General features: G+C 42.5%; 1 protein-coding gene across 3 annotated transcripts; it reads left to right on the top strand.

The window, feature by feature from the left end:
• Nucleotides 1-925: 925 nt before the first annotated feature.
• LOC109025623 (putative ALMS1-like protein) lies at nucleotides 926-25,389 on the top strand. Of its 3 annotated transcripts, XM_063695796.1 has the most exons (5): nucleotides 926-1,116; nucleotides 2,274-2,460; nucleotides 3,774-3,957; nucleotides 4,803-4,866; nucleotides 24,700-25,389. In XM_063695796.1, coding segments are annotated over exons 2-5 (255 nt in total). In that variant the 5' UTR covers nucleotides 926-1,116; nucleotides 2,274-2,454; the 3' UTR covers nucleotides 24,701-25,389. The 3 variants fall into 3 exon arrangements, 2 of the variants coding, with proteins under 2 accessions (XP_063551866.1, XP_063551865.1); XM_063695795.1 differs by lacking the exon at nucleotides 24,700-25,389 and having other exon boundaries at nucleotides 4,803-4,939; XR_008676941.2 differs by lacking the exons at nucleotides 3,774-3,957; nucleotides 4,803-4,866; nucleotides 24,700-25,389 and adding an exon at nucleotides 2,774-3,761 and having other exon boundaries at nucleotides 968-1,116.

The raw sequence follows: 25,389 nt of genomic DNA, 5'->3' as shown, positions 1-25,389 counted from the left end.
AGACAGGGATGTTTGAGACTGCAGAAGTTTCTGCTGCCTTTTGTTCAGCTATGCCCTGCCCTAGAGGTGGAGTCTACAGAGGCAGGCAGGCCTTGTTGAGCTGCGGTGGGCTCCACCCAATTCATGCTTTCCAGCTGCTTTGTTTACCTACTCAAGCCTCAGCAATGGCGGACACCCCTCCCCCAGCCTCGCTGCCGCCTTGCAGTTTGATCTCAGACTACTGTGCTAGCAGTGAGTGAGGCTCTGTGGGCATGGGACCCTCCAAGCCAGGCGTGGGGTATAATCTCCTGGTGTGCCGTTTGCTTAGACTGTTGGAAAAGTACAGTATTAGGGTATGAGTGTCCTGATTTTCCAAGTACCATCTGTCACGGCTTCCCTTGGCTAGTAAAGGGAATTCCCCTACCACTTGCACTTCCCGGATGAGGTGATGCCCCACCCTGCTTCGGCTCACACTCCATGGGCTGCACCCACTGTCCAACAAGCCCCATTGAGATGAACCTCATACCTCAGTTGGAAATGCAGAAATGACCTGTCTTCTGCATCCCTCATGCTGTGAGCTGTAGACTGGAGCTATTCCTATTCAGCTATCTTGGAACCCTCCGGTGGTTTTGAAGTTCATCACTTTTTTTAGCTATCTCCAGGCCTCCTTATCTCACATGAAAATTATATGCAAGTGTCACTTCAGAATTTCCTTCTGAAGATGCATCAGACTAATGTTTGGCTAGCATTCTCTTCAGAGTTTTTCCAGGCCCAGTGAAAATAGCCAGGCTTTTTTTGTCTTACAACCTTACAACAAACAGCTTAAGTCCTATCCAACTACAACATTCTCCCAACACAGATACAAGGCAGCATGTTCACATTATCTCAAGCTTCCTCCAAATACATCTCAACAGTTAGAATTGGATTAGAAAGAGGACTTGTTGGCTTGCTTATCCTGTGGGTAACTGTGACATTGACTGCAGGTAATAATAACAAGATCTCTTTTATTTTTCTAGGTAGCAAACCATGTGATTTCTTCTGACTCTATTTCCTCTTCTGCCAGTAGTTTCCTGAGCTTGAACTCTACTTTTTGCAACAAGCAGAATGTACACATGTTAAACAAGGGCACACAAGCAGGTAATTACTTGAATCTGAACTTTTTCATTGAAATACATTGAAATGGCTCTTAAACATATAAGATACTCAACCTCAATCATAATAAAGGACATGAAGATAAAACTATATCCAACTGCCAATTTTCATCTTATCGGATTGGCGTAAATTCAAGTGTGATGGCAAGTTTGTGGGCAAGAGTGTAGGGAAGTGTGTTCCCTTGTATATTCCAGTGGGAGTAGAAGTTGGTTCACTGTGAAAGACAATTTGACAGGTCCTATCAAAATTACTTTCACTCAGCATTTTTACCTTTGAAATGTCTGCTATAGATATACTATGAATATGTGGAATTTAACCTATAGATATACTTGCATATGTGCAAAATAGTGTATAAAATTAACCACTGAAACATTGTTTTTTATAGCAGAAGATTAAAATGAATTTAGGTATTCCTCAATAGCTGAATGATTACATCAATTATTGTATATTTGGATAATGAATGAAATTCTACATAGAATGAGGAAGCTCTCTCTGTACTAACATGGAAAGATCTCCAAGGCATATAACTGATTTTAAGAAAAGGTACAGAACAGTGTATAGCATACTACAATATGAGTTTTTTTAAATAAAAGAAATAAAGGAGGGAAGAGAATTGCTTAAATGTGCAAAATGAATTCTCTGGAACCATATGGGGTTGTGAACAGAATAAATGGAGACCAGAAGTGGGAAGGAGGATTTTTAGCTATTGCCTTTCTATACTTTTGGTTTCATAAAATAAAAATAAATAAACTTTCATCTTGATTTGTTTCTTCCCCTCAAATCCTGTCTTTACTTCTGTCAACCTCTTCCATACCTGGGTGACTAACAAAAGGACTCTAAGTATTGTCTTTCTGCCTTGGGATCCAAGTGGAAATTCTTTACCCTTTGAACCCATATTCATTCTTCTTTCCCTCTCATACCTAAAATGACTTACAAATAAAACCCTTTCTTTTTTCTTCTCCCTCTTTTTCCCTCCTACTCTCCCCTGTCCTTCCTTCTCTTCCTCTCTCTTCTCATCACTCCATCCCACACAAAGGGATTGTATTTTTGAAACATTAAAAAGGTTCACATACTCACTTGAATAAACCTGTCAACTCAGCCTCAAGGTTACTCCCAGAGACACCTATGATCCTTCCCCTCAGGTAACTTGGAGATTGTGAACGGTGCCGAAAAACACACTCGAGCCAACTCCAAGTTCCAGCGAGGCTAAATTGGAAGAGGACAGTGATGTGACTTCTTGGTCAGAAGAAAAACATGAAGAGAAAATGCTCTTTACTGGTTATCCTGAGGACAGAAAGTTAAAAAAGAACAAGAAGAATTCCCATGAAGGTCAGTTTCTCATTCCAGATCTTGTAGTAGAGAAACTAGTGAATTTCAAGTCCCCTGCGATGCTGACTCTGTGTTTCCAAGTGATTCTATGTGACCCCCACCTACCCCCAGCCACCACCTTGTCAGGTTTTCGAAGTCCACCACTGCAGTTAACACAGTCATCCCTGCAGTGAAACCAAACTCAAGGGCACCCTGTGGCTGCTGACAGCTGAGACCCCTGAGAGCCTGTATTATATGCATGTCCTTGATGAAAGCCAGGTGGGGCTGTAAAAAGTGAAAATTCTGTTTTCCTTCTAAAAACTATTTCCTGTAGGAGTTTCCTGGTTTGTTCCTGTGGAAAATGTGGAGTCTAGATAAAAAGAAGGAAAACATGCTCAAGACTCATGACCCTGGCATCTCCCGGTTGGAACCAGTAACCAAGACCAAGCCGTGGAGGGAGCCACTGCGGGAGCGGAACTGGCAGGGGCAGCACCTGGACAGTCGGGGCTCCCTGGCAGGCCCAGGCAGAGAGGATGGCAGAAACCCACTGAAGCTGTTTGTGAGAGCAACAGTTGCAGTGATGTTGACTTAACTTTAGCCCTACGTGTAGGGAGAAGAAGGGTAAGGCGCAGAGAAGCTGGCTCTGTGACTTGGCGAGCTGAGGTGTAGGCCTGAGACGCTCTTTTCCAGCACCTCCGCAGTTCACCTGTTTTCACACATGAGGACTGGGTTTCTCATCATCTGTCAAAAGCTGCCTTACTCTTAACCATAGATGGTGCATCACTGTCAGGATCTGGAGACAAGGGCACAGGAGGGAGGATTTGTGGCTCTGCTCATTGGGTTTGTGGGTCCCTGTGTGTGGAGGGCCCAGAGGCCTGATGCTTGTGCAGCCTCATGCATGTTCCTCCATGTCTGCAGCTCCTGTTTCTGCTCCATGTCGGATTTAAAGGAAACCAGGTCTCTTCTGATATGTCCCTCTGGGGATAAAGGAAAAGTTATTAATGATGTATTTGTTTGAATAGATCTTTAAAATAGCAGCATGGGCAGAGCTGTATTGCGTTGATGTTTCAGAGAGTTGTAATCGCCATAGTCTTAGTTCCTGGCCTATGCTGAAGGCATGTCTTTGATCCCTGCGGGTTCCAAGCTGCAGCTCTCCGCCATAGAGAGGTGTCAGAGGTTTCTTCAACTCTAGATATTTTCTCGGCATTTGAATCAGGCTTCCCCAGACCTCTTGGGCAGGTGGTGTGTTTCCAGCCATATGGAGAATAGATTGCATCATTAATCTGAGGCTGGGCATTTTCTCTCACTCTCTTTTTTTTTTGTTTTTTTTAAAGGAATCGCTTCAGTTTCACAGACCGGACTTCATCTCCCACATTGGGGAGCGGATAAAGCACCTGAAGTTAATAGTCCAGGAGAGAAAGCTGCAGAGCATGTTAAAGAGCGAGCGGGATTTGCTGTTCGACATTGACAGGGAACGGCAGGGCCACCAGAATCGCATGCGCCCGCTACCCAAGAGAGGTACGCCCTGCCCGTTCACTTTCCTGTGAGTGGAATAGAGAAGGCAAGGTCTGCTGCTGTGCTGCAGAGCCCTGCTAAAGGCCAGCCCAGGCCAGTTACCTGGGCAGACAGCAACCTTTTGCTTGCCAAGACTCAAACCTTCTTAGCTAACACAACCTCCCCACCTTAGCCGTTGGCACATTCCTGATCCAAGTAAGCCCAGTTACTCTAGCCCTGTCACTGCATCTTAAACCAGCTCTGTCTGTGAGCAAGTTAGTTCCAAAAATATACTGATTTTTCCTGAAAAGATGGGGCTGATTCCAGGCTTGCCTACCTCTTAGGATGGTAATAATGATAATAATAAACACATAGTCCTTACATATTGCCCAGGCACTGTTCACATTAGCGCTTACAACACTCTCAGTAGGTACTATTAATATATCTACTTTATAGTGAGAAAACTGAATCAAAGAGAGATTAAGTACCTCTCCCAAGGTGACATACTCAGGTGTGCTGCTCTGGAGTCTGCACTCTTAACAATTATGGTAAGCAGATCTTGATAAAATAATGAAAGCTGTGAAAACTACAAAGTACTACCTAATTCTTTCATCAAGCCTTACCTGGAAACTGGCCAGTTTTTTAATTCAAAGCCTAGTCTTTGCTACGGAGTGTTAGGTCCTTAGGGCCTTAGGCTGCCATCCTGTTACCCTAGTCTAACCCTGGCTTGCCTTGGTCATTGCTCCTCACCCAGTCTTGCCAGCTCAGGGTATGGGCACCAAGTCCTAGCAGCTCCCTCTCCCAGCTCTTGCACCACACCCTCTGGGTTAAGTCACTGTCCACTGAAAACCCTTTCTTCTCTTCCTTAGTCTTCCTGGCTGTCCAGAAGAACAAGCCTATCAGCAAGAAGGAAATGATTCAGAGGTCCAAATGGTAAGACCAAGAAAACAAGAGTTTGTGTACAAGTGTTAACCAGGCCACCAAGTGGTCAGGAGCTCTGGCTTGCACCCAGAATAAAGGCATTATGCTCAAATTTAAACATTATGAGAAAGTTGTGAGAGTCATTTCTCACTTATGGCACTGAAAAAAAAAATAGCACATCATGGTATGAATGACTCATATGCAAAAGATGAAAAATTCCTCATTAATTTGCATGTCTTAGGCTCCTCTTTATTAACCTAAATGTAAATAAAGAATATTTTAGGCCAGGTGCGGTGGCTCACGCCTGTAATCCCAGCACTTTGGGAGGCCAAGGTGGATAAATCACTTGAGGTCAGGAGTTCGAGACCAGCCTGGCCAACATGGTGAAACCCCGTCTCTACTAAAAATACAAAAAGTAGCCGGGCGTGGTGGTGCACGCCTGTAATCCCAGCCACTCAGAAAGCTGAGCCGGGAGGATCCTTTGAACCTGGGAGGCAGAGGTTGCAGTGAGCTTAGATGGCACTACTACACTCCAGTCTGGGTGACAGAGCGAGACTCCATCTCAAAAAAAAAAAAGATTATTTTAAAATAAAATTAAATATGTATTTGGGTTATTATACCTTTTATCTTAGCAATCCCATTTCTTGGAATTGATCCCATAGGGTGAGAAAGAACAGTGTTCTCCAGAACATATTAAGTTAAACTTTTTTAAAAAGTTAAATTTTCGAAGTATGTCAACACTGTTTCCATTTGTGGTCTTTAAAAGTAAGTATTTGTGCCTATGTAGACGTGTATACTTTTATATGCATAGAATATTTCCGGAAGACAGAAAAACCTGATAATACTGATTGCCTTTGGAAAGGAGAACTGATGTAGGATGTAGTAGATTTTTTGACTTTTTGAATTTTGTGCCATGAGGAACGAACATTAGTTACTCATAAATTAATTCATTTGAGTGTTGGATGTGGTGGTACATTTCTGTAATCCTACCTACTCAGGAGTCTTAGGTGAGAGAATCTCTTAAGCCCAGGAATTTGAGACTGCAGTGAGCTATGATCACACCATTACGCTCTGGCCTGGGTAACAGACTGAGACTCTGTATCTAAAAAATAATAAATAATATTTTAAAAAATTAATTCATTTCACATATTCATATATTGATCATGGGAATGCCAGAGAATAAGTTAAGGTTGACTTTTTTAGGTGTTCATTAGAGACTTGCTTTAATGGGAATAGTTTCTTAGTTGGCATAATGCTTCTGAAGTAACGGTACTTTAAAAGAGTTTATCTTACGGACTTTAAGCATTCCTCTTGAAATCTTGTTTTTACTCTTTCTAGTCAGTCTTTATAGGCAATCCAAAGGGATGCTTTGGATGCTTTAGTCCAGTGGTTCTCAGAGAGTGGTCTGTGGAGTCCTGGAAGTCGCTGAGACCCTTTCAGGCAATTTGCAAGGTCAAAACTAATTTCAGAATGACACCAGGAAGTTCTGTGCCTTTTTTGCTGTGTTGGCTATTTGCACTGATGATGCAAGAGTACTGGGAGAGGAGTAAAACCATTGGTGTCTTACCACTATTCAAGACGGTGGCACCAAACCGTACTAGTCTAGTAGGCATTGTATCCTGCACAGCCTCCTGCCAGGAGTGTGATGGAAGAACAAGGAAGCAGTGTAAATGGAGGTACACAGGAAGCACTTCCTTTGCACCGTGAAAGATGATGACTGTTTCAAGGAAAAGCACTTATGCCATGGTTTGTGTCGTGAGCTGAACCAGCTGCCTTTTTCATGGAACATGACTTTTACTTGAAAGAGTAACTGACAGAAAACCAATTATTCTGACTTGTGTTTGTAGCAGACATTTTCCTGAAAATGAAGAAGTGAGTCTGTGACTTCAGGAAAATGTCTGACAGTATCTGTTGCCAAAGAAAATGTGAGTTTTCAAGCCAACAATAGAATTCTAGAAAACTTGTATTCACCACCATGGGCTTGATGACATCTTAGTACTTAGACCTTTCTGACGAGATAGCAGTGACATTAACAAATATGATGTTTTTCATGTTATCTAAATACATTTGTCAACATTTGGAAGATCTGCACAACTCCCTGGACCAGGATTTTCCAAATGATTGTTGCTTTTTGTTACAAAATCAGGGAATAGATAGAAGATTCAAATAGTACAAGATAGACAGATGGATTTTTATGTAACAGAATAGGAAAAGTTTACTGACGTGCTTTCAGATTCCACCTTGCAACTAATTTTTAAGAAACTACCACTTGTCAGCCAGGCACAGTGGCTCACGCCTTATAAAATGAGTTGGGATGAAGTTTTTCTTTCTTATTCTCTAGAATAATGTAATGTAATTTATTGCTTAAATGATTAGGAGAATTCACCAGTGAAACCCATCTGGGCCTGGATATTCTTTTGTGGGATTCATTTTTTTCAATAACTATTCAGATTTCAGTTTTTCTTTTATGCCAAGGTTTAGTAAGTTGTGTTTTTTAAGTAATTTGTTCATTTCCTAGAAATTTACAAATTGATTATCCAATGTTATAATATCCTTTTGTTATCTTTTTTTTTTTTTTTTTTTGAGACGGAGTCTTGCTCTGTCGCCCTCAGGCTGGAGTGCAGTGGCACGACCTCGGATCACTGAAAGCTCCGCCTCCCAGGTTCACACCATTCTCCTGCCTCAGCCTCCCGAGTAGGTGGGAATACAGACATCCGCCACCACGTCTGACTAATTTTTTGTATGTTTAGTGGAGACAGGGTTTCACTGTGTTAGCCAGGATGTTCTCGATCTCCTGACCTCGTGATCAGCCCTCTTTGGCCTCCCAAAGTGCTGGGATTACAGGCATGAGCCACCACACCTGGCTCTTTGTTATCTTTTTAATGTCTGGACGTTCTAGGATCTGTAGTGATGTTCCATTTTTATTCCTGATATTATTTTTGCCTCCTGTCATTTTTACCTGATCACTCTTTCCAAGGGGTATATAAATTTCACTAGTATTGTCAAATAACCCACTTTGGGTTTTATTGATTTTTCTCTATCGTATATTGGTCTTATATTGATTTTTTGTTGTTTATTTTGGGGCCGTAGCAGGAGCCACAGCCAGCTCCACATAGTTCAGAGGGCCTGGCAAGTATGGAGGAAGACCCTTGCTTTCCCCTGGAGGTGCTGAGAGTTTAATTCCCGAGGAAGTAGGGGGATTATTTCCCTGTATTGGCAAAGGTTCTAGTTTTTGAGTAGAACTAGAGGACCTCACTTCTCTTGAAGGAGAAGTAGAGAGGCTCCTCCTCATTCCCTTCCCTACAAGTCCCCACGTGACTGATTCTTCCTCTCCAGGGGCTTCTAGAATTAGCAACATTGTTCCCTTTGATCCTTTGGCTGATTACATATCCTGCATTTCTTCTGTAGGGCTGGGTGTTGATAGAGGGCCATAAGACATTATACATAAGGTATTTTATCCCATTTACCTTGTTTCTTACAAAATAAGTCCCAGTTGGAGAATTGTAGTATTAATGTATGTAAGTAACTCATGTTCAGACTATCTCTCTTGATTCCGTAGGGAACACTGGGGCCACATGGTATTACAGTAATATATCATTTGCTTTTTGGTCATGGATATGGGTATCCAAATAGTTTCCAGTGCTGGAGGAGGCACTGTAACGGGCTGTCCTCCAGTATTGAGACCTGGTTCCCCATATTCTAGGGTCTTTGCCCAGAAGTCTGATTCCATCCTCCAAGGAGCTTCCACTGGGGATTAGTGATGACACAAATCCTGTAACTCTTAGCCTGTAGGATATTTCTGGTCCTTTCAGCTTGCCGCTACACGCAGGCCACTATGGAGTGGAGGTGCTGGGAAGCTAGGAGAGGATAATAGGGGTTGCCTCTCCCTGGATCATGTTCAGTCTGGGTAGCTTCCCTGGAAATCTCATGGAGATTCCACAGTAGTTCCGGATCCAGCTTGAGTGGTGGGAGGTATGTAAATCAATCAAGTAAGCAAGGTGTTCTTTCTGGAGAGGGTGCACACTCTGCTCATGTAAAGTCTGCATCACTGTATTTTGGTTCCAGGAATTCCCACCCAAACTGCCCCATTCTAAATTAGGCCTCTTCAAATCAGTAACAGTTCTTCTGTGACTGCTGGAAAATGGAAGCCCAATATTTTAGGGATTACCACAGACTAAGGAGAAGGGAATCCAGACTTCACATGCATTCAGGCCACAAAGAAACATAAGTATTGGCAAAAGTGACAAGCATTCAGCCTACAGATATACCAGACAGGGACAAAGTCTTAAAGATGAGAGTCCTCGTCTTTATATTAGGGCTTCCCCTGTTAAAATGGATGGAGACATCTCTCAACTCCTAGACCTGAAGGGGAGTCATGCCCATTCCCAACAATCCTGGATCCCTTGAGCTAGGTCCTAAACCTGACAACCCAGAGTCCTAATAATCAAAACCAAAACCACTCTTTTAGTCAGTTCACAGAACCACCACCACTTACTGCCTCAAAATTGCACCAAATGAAAGGTCCAAGCAGCCACTGCTGCTCTCCTGGTGGGCTGGGGGGATGGGGTTGGCATGCCTGAGGCCCTTCACCAATCTCCCTCTTGGCAACTTAACCCACTCATGCTTCCTCAGACTGCTGCTTCGCCTGTAAGCAGCCTATAAGGGAGGTCGAGTCAGGGCTCAGTCCATAGTCCCATCTGGATCAACCAGATTTGTTTCCCAGGCCCTCCCACCCCACTGCCTCCAAAAAAAAAGCAAGGTTTGTTTGCCTGGTGAGTAACAAAAGTCACTGAGAACACAGATTTTGATCAATAGGAGTTTTATTACTTGTCACAAGTAGGAAGAGCTCTGGGAATATTCGTCAAAGCAGTGTCTCCTAAGAAAATGACAGGAAGGCTTTATAGAGTGATCGAGAGGGGAGAAGGTGCATCATCACATGAAGAGGAGGGGTCCCAGTGACACAGATGGAGGGAGTCATCGTGCCACCACATAGGACGCATGCTATGGTAATGAAACTATAGCTCTCCCAGGGTGCAGGATTTAGCACTGTAATGAGGAAAGTTCACTGTAAGTGAGTTCATCTATAAGTTGCTGGGGTCTGTCAGGAGCAGGTTCCAACTGACTAGGTGACCACATTTCACACAGGGTTTGAGACAAAACCGTCTGCAAGGCAGAAGGCTGTAAAACGGGCTAATTGCTCAAATTCATTAAATTCCTTCACTCCCTGGGGGCCCGCCCTGTCTTGTCTGTATAGCCAGTCCTTAGGAAGTGAGGCCAAGCTGAACTGTTGACACAGTCTATGTCTTTACGAGTCTGGGAGCTGGGTGATTTGACCTCTGATGCTAGACTTATTTTTACTGGTTTTGAAGCCTTGCTTACAGCCCTTTCCCAGTTTCTCACGAAATACTCATGAAAGGGGATGGTGGGGAGTGGGCATGGGGAAAAGGGAATGATATTAAAATTAAAGCTAACATCATTGGCCTCTAGGGGGCACTCATGGCTCATCTCCATAGCCCTTGGCTCTTGCAGCTGCCCAAGATGAGAGTCCTGATCTAAGAAAACTCCACCACCACCAAGGCTGGGGTGGTGGCAATGGGAGCATTATTTTCCAAACCTGACTAGGCTACGTTTTAAGAGGATCATAGTCACAGAGAACATAGATGTGGACTATTAATTTCCTTTGCCTGAGCAGCCGTAGCTCTATGTGCTCCTCTCCAGCCTTTCAGGGAGCTATGATAGGCCAAAAAATGCTCAGTAGCCCAAGCCATCTCCTCCATAGACACTGGAGTAAAATCTCTGCCTATGGGTGTGTGTGTCTTGTCTTACTCTATCCTGGATTTGTTTCCTCCAGTGCTGGTGGCTTTACTTTAGATACTCTGATTGTTGCAGAGATGAGACCCAAGGCTCCACTCTGGAGAAAATAGAGCCCTCTTGAGAGGTCAGCCCAACTTTCTAGACTTCTGCATGGGGCTTGGGGTTCAATGTTCCAGCCTGTCCCCAAAAAGTGATGGCCAAATTCACATATTCCTTTGATCCCTGATGGTGTCTCATCACACAGTTCGTCTGGCCTCACCATTGCTCCACTAAGTCCAGGAACCTCAAGGAACTATGAGACAGGTAGGGCTAGACTTAACAAAATGGCTATCACAGTCTTCATTTCATGAGACAGAGGTGAACTGAGAAAAGGTGGAAGGTGCTTCAGAGACTTCTCCGTATTCATCCCTAACTTAGGCAGAGAGCCTTGGCCACACAGGAAACTGGGGAAGACCCCTCTCATACTCAGGAGTCCCCCACACTGGTGCCATCTTATGACAGGCAGGCATCAGCTTCAGAGCCAGTCAAACAGTTAGGAATAGCAAACATTGCTCCAGAATTTGTTGGGGTTTTTTTTTTTCCCTGAATTTGGTAGTAAGCTCCACAAAGGCAAGAATGACAACCATCTTGTTCTCCTTGTTTCTCTGGAGTCTAACACAACATGTAGCACATGGTTGGCCCAATAAGAATTTGTTGAATGGGGATCAGGTGTGGTGGCTCATGCCTGTAATCCCAGCACTTTGGGAGGCTGAGGTGGGAGAATCGTTTGAGGCCTGGAGTTCAAGATCAACCTGTTCAACATAGTGAGACCCCTATCTTCTTTTTTTTTTTTTTTAAGTGGAGTTTGTTGAATGGCACACAGAAAATAAACAATCCAAATGACAGATCAGAGGTGCTGGAAAAGACCAGGGAGATCTAATCGTTAAATCAGGTCATCTGAATATTAAGAGGAGACATTTGGACATCTGATAGAATTTGGCATTGAATAAGTGATAAATACACAGAAAACCGAACAACGGCAAAAAGAAAAGTATCAATTCTAAGGGAAAAGATACAAATCAAAAGCCTTCAGGAAAGGATAAGTCATCATGGCTTACTGTATAGCTTAGCTTAAAATAACACAGACTAGTGAAGTAGCCCAAAGGGCCATCTAACCACACTGGGAAGCTGAGCAGGGGAGGAGTGCGTATATGCATGGAGGAGACTTGTCTTCACCCTCCTCAGCAGCTGACAGCAGGCAGGCTAGACCTGGACAATGGAGCAGGAGTCACACAGCCTGTGAAAGAAGTGCTGGGGAATGTAGGGGCTGCTGTTTCACATGACAGAGCCATTGAACCCTGGCTGTTTAAAATAGTTACATACATAATTTTAATAGAAATAAAAACCAAAAAGAAAAAAGACTTAAATGTGAAAGGCAAAACCATTACAATTTTTAGAGGAAAATATAAGAGAGTAAGAACAGAAAAATGTCTTAAGGCACAAAGTGCTAACCATAAAGAAAAAGATTGATAAATTCATCTTGATAATTTTTTTGTTTATTAAAAGGCACCATAAAGACAGTGAAAAGACAAGGCACAAAATGGGAGAAGATAATTGCAGCACATGTGACCAGCAAAGAATTTGTATCCAAAATATATAAAGAACTTCTATGAGTCGGTTTTTTAAAAACACAATTTATATTTAAGTCTCTTTAAAACAAATAGACAATTCATAGAAATATTGGTGATGTGGTTTGGCTGTGTCCCCACCCAAATCTCATCTTGAATTGTAGCTTCCATAATTTCCACATGTTGTGGGAGGGACCCAGTGGGAGGTAATTGAATCATGGGGGCAGATTTTTCCCATGTTCTTGTGTTAGTGAATAAGTCTCATGAGAGCTGATGGTTTTATAAAGAGCAGTTCCCCTGCACACCCTCTCTTGCCTACCACCACATAAGATGTGTCTTTGCTCCTCCTTCACGTTCTGCTGTGATTGGTCCGCACCCAAATGTCATCTTGAATTGTAGCTCCCATAATCCTCATGTGTTGTGGGAGGGACCTGGTGGGAGGTAATTGAATCATGGGGGCAGATTTTTCCCATTTTCTTGTGATAGTGAATAAGTCTCATGAGAGCTGAGGGTTTTATAAAAGGCAGTTCCCTTGCACACGCTTTCTTGCCTACCATCATGTAAGATATGCCTTTTTCATTATAAGTTACCCAGTCTTGGATATTTCTTCACAGTGGTATGAAAATGGACTAATACATATGGGCTAAACTCATGAGCAGGCAACTTTATAGAAAAACAAAAATAGCCCATAAACATAAAATGTAGATTGAGTTCGTTATTAATTAGGGTAATGCATGTTATGGATAGAATAAAATACCTTTTTACATTCACTGGATTGGCACAAAGTTTTGTCTTTGTGCCACTCTAAATGTTGACAGGGATGTTGATCAACTGGAATTCACACACTGCTTGAGGAAGCTTGCATTCACTCTATAATTCAGCATTCTGAAAAGTGCTCACCAATAATCAGCCCAGGAAGGTTCACAAAGACATCTTCACCAAATATGTCCTTTCACCCTAGCAAAGAACTAGAAACAACTCAAGTGTCTTTTGACAAGAGAATGGGTAAATGGCAAGTGGTATGTCACACAAAAGAATTCTAGACAGAAGAGAAAATTAAGGAACATCAAACTTAGTGAATCTTTGAGACGATGTTGAGTAGGAAAAAAAATTCAGAAGAATATATTGTATGATACTTTTATCATAAGGTTCAAAAGCAAGCCAAGGTAAACATGTGCAGGGACACCTAGGGACCCATGTCATTTTAGGATCAAACAGATAGATGGATAGATGATAGATAGATAGACAGATGGATTTTTTTAACTCAAAATAGTGGTTACATCCTTAGGGAGCTGGGATTGGAGAAGAGACACTTAGCTTTGAAAGTATTGTCAAATATAGTGACCTTTCTAGTTCATTTGGGTGCTGGGTTCAGGGGTATTCATTTTATTATGCACCATAATTTCTGTGAGACATTTTATTATATCAAATATTTTCTAATCTTACAGTAAGCAGTTTGGTGAACAGATTCATAACTGCATATAGTGTGTAGGTCTTGTGAACAATGCTGCTGTGAATATCAGGACCTAACTGCACTTGTCTCTCACTGCCTTTTGTAAGCCTGCTCAACTGGGGAGTTCCTCCCCTTATACTGGAGATGAGAACTCAGATAATGCCTCGACTGTTCGGATCACTGTCAGGGGATTACACGTTCTACCGTGCTGACTTTTCACTGAAAGCCCAGTCTCCACTCAATAAGTAAAAGTGTAATAATTGAAACTCTCAACTTGAGTTCCACTTAAAATCTTCTCTCTTCCCCTGCCAGACCTCTCTGCACCATCTAGGGGAGCATAGTGCCGTCTGTCCCTGCCTGACAGGGCTCTCCTCCTCAGCAGCACAGGGAGGTGTCTGACCCATCTGTGTGTGTGTGTCTATGTGGTGGGGATGGGGACCATAGCTTGGCGTCCTGCCCTCTCACCCTGGCAGTTCATTGTCTCAAGCTGACTTTCTTGGGTGTTTTCATGGCTTCTTCTGAGGCCTCCCTCTGGAATATTGGATCGTAACTCCAGCAATGCAAGCAATAGGTTTTCCTCCAGCTTCTGGTCCTCCTCCTCCTCCTCCCCAAACCTGGTTTCTAGCAGTCACTCCACTGAGACTCAGAGCCTTGTTGGCCCAGTGCCAGCCTCTTGCATGTCCCAAACCTTGTCCTCAGGAAATACTTATGCATCCTATGCTGGGGTGAACTCTTAAGAGTGCGGGATCACCTCATGGCCACAGCCTAGCTAGGCCCTGAAACCCACACTCTGGGTTTGTCAGACGTGAGTCAGCCCCAGGCCACTGAACCTCTCCCACTGCAGGGAATCCCTGTCAAGTGGTGAAAGCCAGCATCTAGACCTGGAGTCACAGGCACCTGTAGCATAACTCCTCCTGAAATAGAGGTTTTTCTTTAGAGATTGGTCCATATCCCTTATCCCTGGACTTCCGAGAAGGGTGGACAACCTGTGGACTGGACTTGAGTCTGGAATTTAGAGAAGTGTCCATAGTAGGGCTGCCAGATGAGGCAAACACAAATACAGGATGCCCAATTAAATTTGAATTTCAGAAAAATGATTTTTAATGTTTGATTCTGTCCCATGCTAAAACTTGCCCACTGTTTATGATAAATTTAAATTTATTGGTGCATTCTGTACTTTATCAAGGACACACGCAGGAGGAACAGTAGCACAAAGGCTTCCCGGTGCCTTGTGGGTGAAAGAAAGGCTGCCAGGGAAAGGAGAGAAACACCCAGGGATCCCGGTGACGTCGGGAAGCAGCATCCAGACCATGTAAGGACACTGCCTGCAGGGGGAGACTCAAGGCCTGGGAAGGTTTTCTAATCTGTGTCTTGAGTCAGGTGGGGGGATTTCCTGGGAAAAGAAAACCAGACACAGTAGGACAAATATTGTATAGTTCCACTTATATGAAATAGTCAGAATAGGCAAGTTCGTAGGGACAGAAAGTAGAACAGGGATTACCGGGGGCTGGAGGAGAAGACAAGGAGTTCTTGCCTAGTGGGTACAGAGTTTCTGTTTGAAATGATGAAAAACTTCTGGAAATAGATTGTGGTGACAGTTACACACCATTATGAATATAATTAGTACCACTGAACTGTAAACGTTAAAATGGTTAGTTGTATGTTATATATATTTTGCCATAATAAAAACTAGGGGGAAAAAAAGGAAGGGGAGATTGTCTCAGGCTCGCTGACTTTCCCTGCATGTATGCACATCTTCACATGTGCACACATGTAAAACAAAAATGAAGCAAAAAAAGAAATTCTAATTTAACCAGTAAGCAATATGTAAAAGGAAATCTGAATGTCATTACAATTTTACCAGGTTCAGAATAAAATACCATCCTTCAAAATGAACAAATTACTTATTAGCCGAAGAAGGGTGAAAGGAAGTTTGGAATTAACAGTCTCGATTTTCTCACTGACTGGTCCAAGTCACTGACCTCTAAAATTATCTTAGATCATGCCCTCCCTCCTTCCTACTTTCTGGAAAACAATCAGTCTCCTACCCTATGCTTGCCCAAAGAGTTCCCCATACAAATCACAAATCTGCACTTGCCATTCCCTGGAAGCCCCTACATTCCCAAGGCCTGGCCTCATCCACTGCCACTGCCCATGGCCCCAGTCCAGGCAAAGCAATCACTCCCTCTCCCTCTCTGTCATTCCTTTCTTTTCCTTTCACTATCTCTCTACTCTCCTCTTCCCCACTCTCTGTTTCCTCTCTCTCTCTCTCTCTCCCCCCACCATCTCCTCTCTCTCTCTCCCCCCGCCTTCTCTCTCTATCTCTGTCTCTCTGTGTGTCTCTCTCTGGCTCTCTCTCTGTCTCTCTCTCTCTCACACATACACACACACACACACACACACACACACACACAGAGCCAGCAACATTCTACCTCTGCCAGAGTTCCAGGTGAATAGGTGTGGACTTTGACTTTCAGATTCCTCTGGCAAGTGTCAACATCAGTCCTGGTGCTCCCTGGCAGAGGAGGACTTGGAGTCACCTTGGCCAAGAAGCTGTCTGGAGGTCACAGTGGCACCGCCCATCGGCCCCTTGGCTGAGGCTAGATGAGGGCAGATTCAGCACAGCAGCAACTCTCCCCATAAAAAAATCCCTCAGTGTCTTAGTTCTCTGACCCTTCTTATACTCCTTGTGAGTTTTAGAGCCACCTGAACTCTTCTTTTTTCCCAATACTTGGAGACAAAATTTACATAACCTACAGTTAGCCATTTCAAGTGTACAGTTCCCTGCCATTTGGTACCTTCACAGTGTTTTGCAAGCAACACCCATATCAAGCCCCAAAACATTTTCATTACCCAGGAAGGAAACCTGTCGTCATGGAACCATCACTCCTCACATCCCCTTCCCCTCAAACCCTGGCAACCCCAAACCGTTCTTGACAGCCTCCTTTGGCATTTCCTCATTTTGGTGTCAGATCTCACAGCAGAATTTCTTACCTATTATATCCAGTGCCTCAGTGTGAAGTTCCAGTTTAACTTCCTGTTACCTCGAGCCCACTATCGTGCCCCAATAATACCCTCCCCCAATTCACAAACACAGACGCATTCCCTCCTACAGCTTTGGGCCTCCTATCTGAGTCCTTCAGGAAAGAAGAGCTTGTAACTCCCTTGGCAGTGAGTGTAGACTTGGTCCAAGGAAGATGAGCACCAGTCAGGGCAGCTGGCCCCTCCTCTCTCCCTGGTCTTCAGCAAATCAGCACTGCCCATCGATGCCCAGGCAATGGGAGCGTCAACCAGCAGAGGACACACCTGAATTTCTCTGCCTCATGGGAGGGCGGCCACTGTGTTGCATTTTAGGAAGAAGCTGTGCAAGATTCATACTGTTTTGCTAATGTTAATCTTGTGGGCATAATAAACGTTGTATCCACACTTAATTTTCAAGATCAGACAAGATTGGGTGTGTTCAGGGTGGTATGGCCATAGACCCCACACTTATTTTTAACACACTTCTAGGCAAGGCTGCTGCACTGGTCTGGGGATCACACTTTGAGTAGCAAAGGACTAAATTGCAATAACTGCCGGGGGGGAGAAAAAAAACAGGATGAACTGCTTCCTCCTGGCTCAGCAGCTAGGGAGTCACTGAACTAACAAGGGGATGGGGTGGGGATAAGAATGTTCCAGGCAAAAGGAACAACATGCCCAAAGGCCTCAAGCAGAAAGAGAGCTTCAGGTATTGAAGAAGTAGAAGTAGCTCTGTGTGGCTGGGGAGTGGGCATAAGATGGAGCAGAAGAATGCCAAGTCCTATTCCTGGGTCTGAATTTCCAGGAGCAGAAGCCCTGTCCCCTCTAGAAGTTGGATATAGTCTGGATATTTGTCTTCTTCAAATCTCATGTTGAAATGTGACCCCCAATGTTGGAGGTTGGACCTAGTAGGAGGTGTTTAGGTCATAAGAAGTGGATCCCTCCCGAATGGTTTGGTGCCCTCCTCATGACTGAGTTGTTACTCTATTAGTTTGTGTGAGAGCTGGTTGTTTAAAAAAGCCTGGCATCTCTCTGGTTCCTTCTCTTGCCATGTGACACAACTGCTCCCCCTTCACCCTTCCCCATGAGTAAAAGCTTCCTGAGGCCCTCACCAGAGGCACATGCCAGCAGTGTGATTCTTGTACAGCCTGAAAAACTGTGAGTCAAATAAACATCTTTTCATTATAAATTACCCAGTCTCAGTTATTTCTTTATAGCAATGCAAAATAGACTATCACAGAAAGTCGGTACCGAGGAGTAGGGCGTTGCTATAAAGATATCTGAAAATGTGGAAGTGGCTTTGGAACTGGGTATGAGGCAGCGGTTGAACGAGTCTGGAGGGCCCAGAAGACAGAAAGATGAGAAAAGGTTTGGACCTTCTTAGAGATTTGTAATGTCGTTGTAACCAAAATGTGGACAGAAATATGTACAGTAAAGGCCAGCCTGATGAGGTCTCAGATGGAAATGAGGAAGTTATGGGGAACTGGAGCAAAGATCACCCTTGTTATGCCCTAGCAAAGAACTTGGCTGCATTGTATCTATGTCCTAGGGCTTTGTGGAAGGCTGAACTTAAGAGTAATGACATAGGGTATCTGGTAGAAGAAATGTCTAAGCAGCAAAGCATTCAAGAAATGGCCTGGCTGCTTCTAATAGCCTATGATCAGATAGATATTGGAGCAAAGGACTGACTTAAATTTGGAACTATTAAATCAAACTAAACTCTGGCCTGAGAAAGCCTCCTCACTCCCATACTTGAGTCCTTAAGGATGAACCATAACCTAACTTTGTAGGTAGGCCAACTGAAAACCTAACTTAGAAGGATGCTTCTGTAGCAATAGCTGAGCATCAGCCAATCACAGCAGCCATGCTTCAGTGACTCACAGGCAGCCCATTGTTCAAACCATGTTCAAATAAGGCAAACACCATGCTGTAACCAATTTGGCTATTTCTGTACCTCACTTCGGTTTTCTGCGTGTCACTTTACTTTTTCTATTCATAAGGTTTTTTCGACCACATAGCATCTCTGGTGTTGCTCTGAATCTGCTGTGATTCTAGGGACTGCCTGATTTGTGAATTGTCTTTTTTTTTTCTTCAAAATTAAATTCTGTTAAATTTAGTTTGTCTAAGGTTTTTCTTTTACCAGATGTGGTGTTGGAAGTGCAATTTGAAGTAAAACTCTGGTGACCTCCAGGAACACCAGGTGACCAGGCCAGTTGTGCTCACTGCTCTCTTGATTGTAACTGGAGGTTGTAGATGCATTTTCTCTTGGATTCAGAGCTCCACTAATGTGTATTCTAATTGAAGCTCTCCAAGTTTATTGGAGCGATATTAAAGTGGACTGGGTTCAGGATCAAATTTGAATCAATTATTAACTGGATTAGGTTCCGTTAGAGCCTCAGACCTCTACTAGGCACTTTTTTTTTTTTTTGATAATGGGTTTGTCTCAATCCAAAGATTCTGGGACTCTACCTTCTGGGACTCCACCTTCTGGGACTCCATCTAATTTGATATATAAAATTATGGGCCCAGAATGTGTGCATTTTTAGAAAAATAGATTAACCTTACTAGAGAAAAGATGGCCACAATGGGGAAGTTTTAATTTGTATAAAATTGTTTATTTGCAAGGCATATTAGAAAAAGGGGGATCAAAACCCCACAAAAACATTGGGATATAGTCTTTCATTGGTACATGGAAGCCTCTAAAAGACAAAATGAATGAAAACTTGCCTCCTTAAAAGATTCTTTGCAAAAGCAAGTGAAGAGCTTAAGTAACAGGCTAAGGACATGATGAAAGAGAACTGTACTCTGACTGAACTAACCCCAACTGATTCTTCTCTTTATCCATCTCTACCTATGTACTCTGAGTCTACTAACCTTTTTACTAAATTGACCTTTCACTCTGAAGATGATGAAAAAAGAGGAATTAGATGTACGCCTCGCAAAGGAAGACCTTCTGATTATCCAGGCCTGCCTGCTATAACCACTTTCACTCCATGGTCTAAAACTGAGCTTAGAGCTATTGTAGAAGACTTCCCTGATCTAGGAGAGAATCCTCAAAAATTGACTGAGGAGTGTAGAATCCTCATAGGAGATTATGATCCAGGACTCCCTGACAAAGGTTCATATAACAGTTTATTCACATGATATGGAGGCCTGGTGAAGCTCAAAAATGGATGGCAGCAGCAGAATGGAAAAACCAGAGGAAGATATTAAAGACTCTGCCCCTACTGCCCGCCCCCACAAAACTTCCTCATGAGAAGGCCCAACAGGAGCTAGAAATATTGCTGCAAATCCCAACCTGGGCAACATGGCAAAACCCTGTCTATACAAAAAATACAGAAAGTTAGCTGGGCATGATGGCACACGCCTGTAGACCCAGCTACTTATAAGGCTGAAGTGGGAGGATCACCTGAGCCTGGGAGCTTGAGGCTACTGTGAGCCATGACTGTGCCACTGCACTCTAGCCTGGGTAGCAGAGCGAGACCCCATCTCAAAAGAAAAAAAGGAAAAAAAATTGCTGAAAATCTTTTAAATTCAAGTGCTAAAATTTTTCCGCAAAAGTTGATTGGTACATCATACAATCTTGTAAACCAAAAAAAGAATGAACCAGTGTCAGATTACAGAACTTGCTTAGAAATACTGTGAAACATTCTGGGCTCAGAGTACCAGCAAGGAGTATTTCCTGCAGGGACTGAAATGGTATTAACTACTCTATTTATAAAGGGACTTCATCCTGAACTTAGAAATTTAATTAGAAAACATAAACTCGGATGGGAAGTTACAGCCATGACTGAATTGGTGGCTCTAGCTGAACATTTTGAGAGGACTGTAGAGCAAGAAAAAACCCAAAAGGCTAACAAGCTTATGACTCTTCAATTACAACAGTTACAGGGGCCAAGACCAAAGGGATCTTCTCATTTTCATTTTAAATCACAACCAAGAGGTATTAGACCAAGAAATTCTTCACCCTAAGATGTCTGCCTTATTGCAAATAACCAGGACAGTGGAATAGGGATTGTGCCCTTTTATACCAGCCCACCAATGACCCTCCCTTTAGGCCAGCCTGTTTCACCACTAGAGGGAGCACAAGAGACCTTAGCTCTCCTGAAGATAATCAGCGTTGAAGCGGCTCTGAGGGATTTGCCAGTATATTGCTCCTCATAACACCCTTAAAAGAATATGGAGAAACAGAGGTTACAATAAATGGGGACTCATGTATAGTCTTGGTGGATACCAGAGCTACCTTATCTGCCACTACCATAAAACACACTTTCATAAGCCAACAGATCCCTCAGAGTTAAAAAGGCTATTTCTGTGATTGGGGTTTCAAATCAAATTCAAGAGGTTCCCATATCTGAACCCGTCCAATTGACTTTGGGGCACTTTTCAGAAAATCACACTTTTTTACTATATGATAGTGCTCCAGTAAATTTGCTAGAGGGAGATTTACTTTCAAAGCTGAAAGGGCATAGACGACTACCTATTGGGTACATGGTACACTGTTTGGGAAATGGGCACACTAAAATCTCAGAACTCACCAGTAAAGAACTTGTCCATGTAACCAAAAACCACCTGTACTCCCAAAACAATTGAAATTGTTTAAATTAAAAAATTTTAAAAAGTGGGGAGGATGTAAAATTTTCCTTAGAAGGAGTAAGAATCAGTTTCCTGATTGTCCTGAACCAGAATTGTTATGCTCTCTATAGGCAGAAATTAATAAGATTGAAACTCAGGCCTGTAATGCCTGATCTTCCAAAAATACCTGAATGTTTATGGGTCTCTTCCTCAACTGATACAGGAAGAATTTAAAGTGTGGAACTTATAAAAGTCCAAATAGACCACTCTAAACTTTTGCCTAAATTACCCAATATCCACTCAAACTAGAAGCAATTCAAGGGCTCTCGCCAATTATAGAAGATTTAATTAAACAGGGACTTATAATTCTATGCACCAGCCCTTGTAACACTCCAATCCTACTGGTTAAAAAAAAATGGATGAGGTTGAAGATTTATTCAAGATTTATGGGCAGTTAACAAAATTGTAGTAGCAAGGTTTCCTATAGTCCCAAATCCTAATACTTTATTATCCAGTATACATGCTGATTCTTAAGTGGTTCACAGTATTAGATCTCTGCTCAGCCTCTTTTTGCAATCCAATTTGTAAAGAGAGTCAATGCTTATTTGCCTTCACTTGGAAAAATCAGCAGTACCCCTAGACTGTGATGCCGCAAGGGTTTACCGAAGCCTCTTCGTATTTTTCCCAGGCCTTGCATCAGGACTTAATGACATTATAGTTTCCTTAAAATTCTACTCTCATTCAGTACATAGATGACTTACTATATGCTCTCCCACTAAAGAGTGCTCTGAAATGGACTCAGTTTACCTTTTACAGCAACTCACACATCAAGGTCAGAAAGCTTCAATGGAAAAACTTCAGTTTTCAAGGGGAAAAAGTCCATTATTTGGGACATGACTTGAAGGGATTTCCCTCTCACCTAAAAAGTTAAAAACTATTCAAACTTTTCCTTGGCCTGCAACCAAAAGATAATTAAATAGTTTTCTTGGACTTGCAGGATATGTTTTTAGACTTGCAGGATATAAAATTCCTGGGTTCTGAATTTTTCCTTAATAGCCTCACCATTTCATGAGCTCCCTAAAAAATGCTGTACCAGAGCCTTTATCTTGGGATGATAGTCACGAGCAGGCTTTTAGCTAAATAAAATTGACCTTATAACAGCCTCCAGCTTTAGGACTTCCAAATTGCACTAAACTGTTTACCTAATTGGCTCATGAAAGTAATCATCAGGCATTTAGGAGTTCTTACCCAGGAACATGGGGAGAAACATAGGCCCATTGCATATTATAGCCTGCAATTAGACCCAGTAGCTAAGGTATATCCTAACTATTTAAAAGCAGTAGCAGCAGCAACCAGGATGAAAGAAGCTTCAGCTGATCTGGTTTTAGGAAATGAATTTAATTTGGAAGTCCCACATGCTAAATTCCACCCAAACCCAGCATTTTTTAGTAAGTAGACTAACATGAAATACTCTGTCTCCTTCTAATCTCTCTCTAAAACACTGCAATTTACTTAACCATGCCCCTGTATTACTGCTGCCTGATGATGGTGAAGACCACAATTGCATAAGTGTAGCATCAGAAATAGTGGCCCCTCATGTTAATTTACAAGTTAGTCCATTGGACAATCCTGAGTTAATACTTTTGTTGATGGGTCCTATGCCAAAAGCTCAGAAGGAAAATATCAGCTAGGATATGCTGTTACTACCAAAATGAGTTAATAGAGAAGGGACCCCTTCCTCTATTAGTCAGCTCTATTAGTCTAAGCTCTATAAGTCAGCTTAACTCTTGAAGATTTTTGCCCTCACCCAAGCTTGTCATATAGCTAAAGACAAATCAGTAAGTATTTAGACAGATAGTAGATACACTTTAGGAGTAGTACATGATTTTGGCATGATAGGGAAACTCTAAGGGTTTCTCACTTCTAGTGGGATCACCATCAAAAATGGACTCCAGTTAGATAAACTCCTAGATTGCTGTTACTGATCGAAGCTCATACCTGCAGAACTGAACCTGAATATCAAGGGAATGCTTAGCAGATATTTATGCTAAATCAGCTAGTACTGAAACTGTTAAGATATGCAACCTGAATGAACTTCATAAGATTAATCCAATCCAACTACCTTACAATGACCTATTTAATAAACAATGCAATGCACCTCATTTGGAAAAACAAAACTGATATCTAAAAGGATATAAATTCAATGATAAGTGCAGACTCACAGAGGGCCTAGATGGCTGCCTGGTCTTTCCTGAGTCTTTGAAGCTTCTATTTTCAAAAGCTCTGTGCTCCACAACTCATCATGGAACAGAAAAATACATCCAAATTGTGAAAAAATACTTGTGGGATGATTGTTCCAAAATTGCTAGAAAATATATATATCTATATATATATATATATATATATTTTTTTTTTTTTTTTTTTTTTTTTTTTTTTTTGAGACGGAGTCTCACTCTGTCACCCAGGCTGGAGTGCAATGGCGCGATCTCAACTCCCTGCACACTCCACCTCCCTGGTTCAAGTGATTCTCCTGCCTCAGCCTCCCGAGTAGCTGGGACTACAGGTGTGTGCCACCATGCCCGACTAATTTTTTTTTATTTTTAGTAGAGATGGGGTTTCACCATGTTAGCTAGGATAGTCTGGATATCCTGACCTTGTGATCCACCTGCCTGGGCCTCCCAATATGCTAGGCTTACAGGCATTATCCACTGCACCCAGCCTGCTAGAATATTTTATAACCAATGTTGGCTTGTCAAACCCATAGTCCTGGAAAAACAAAACATTCAGGTGGTGTATTGTATTTTCACCACCTAATGGATCATTTGAACAATTATAGATAGACTTCATTCAGTTGCCACCTTCAATGGGGGTCTCAGTATGTTCTTGTAATAGTTTCCATGTTTTCTGGTTGGGTAGAGGCCTTCCTGTGTAGGAAAGCTGATGCTGTGACAGTAGCTAAGAAATTATTAGAAAATGTGTTTCTTTTATGGAGCATCCCTGGAAAAATCCCCAGCAATAGGGGAATTCATTTTATTAGGCAAGTTATAAAGCAGTTAAACAAGGTGTTATGGACACAATGGCACTACCATTGTCCCTATCGCCCTCAGTCTTCTGAAAAGGTTGAAAGAACAAATGGCATATTAAAACTGAAATTGGCAAAGTTAACTGAATCAGTTGGGTTGCCTTGGCCAAAGGTACTATCATTGGATTTAATGACAATCAGATCCACTCTCACTAAAAAACAGAAGTGGATCCCTTATGAAATAGTCACTAGAAGGCCTATGCCCCAATAGTAAAACCTCATGCATCTTTCTGTCTCCTAAATTCTGATATGAGTAAGTACTGCAAGGCCATTATACCAAAGTGTACTTTCACCAGATAAAGGAAGCTTTTCAAGATCCACCAACTGAGGATAATCAAACCTTCCACAGTCTAGAACCTGGAGATTGTGTCTTCTGGAAATGACATCAGAGAAAGGCTGCTCTTGACAACTCTTTGGAAGGGACCGTGCTTAGATCTTCTCAACACCTACACTGCAGTGAAGCTTCAGGGCCTTGAAACTTGGGTCCACACCTCACAACTCAGAAGGGCCTCTTCAGACTCCTGGAACTGTACACCTGCTGGAGACTTTAAGGTAAAGCTGTCTAAGGAAATATCTCTCCAGAGCAGCTGGCATTCTAGCTGTGGACAGTTTTCCCAAGATCACAGATGAAGACTTCTGTATCATCATGAAAGCCTTACATTTTTTCTTTTCTCCTCATTTCCTGTTGCCCTAATTCTTTCTTTTTCCCTACAGAAAAATCCATGGGACGATAATCAGTGGATGGCTTTAGCTTGAGCGTATGCTGTAGCACAGAACCAGAGTTTGTGGCTTATTGGGTTTGTTTTTATTGCCAAAAGAATAAGGAAACAATTCCACTAATGCCAATGCCTCTCCATGTTGCCAATGAGAGTCACCCCAAAATTCCAAGGGAAGGATAGAAAGCTATCCTTGATATTCTGAACACCACTGCTACTTGCTTTCCTGCACTTACTAAAAGCAACACTTTAACTTTTCCTTTTTTTTTT

The sequence above is a fragment of the Gorilla gorilla genome, chromosome 12 (assembly GCF_029281585.2).
Source record: "Gorilla gorilla gorilla isolate KB3781 chromosome 12, NHGRI_mGorGor1-v2.1_pri, whole genome shotgun sequence".
NCBI classification, from domain to species: Eukaryota; Metazoa; Chordata; class Mammalia; order Primates; family Hominidae; genus Gorilla; species Gorilla gorilla.
The sequence above is the reverse complement of the archived record's forward strand: the minus strand, read 5'-3'. Positions and strand labels throughout refer to the sequence as shown.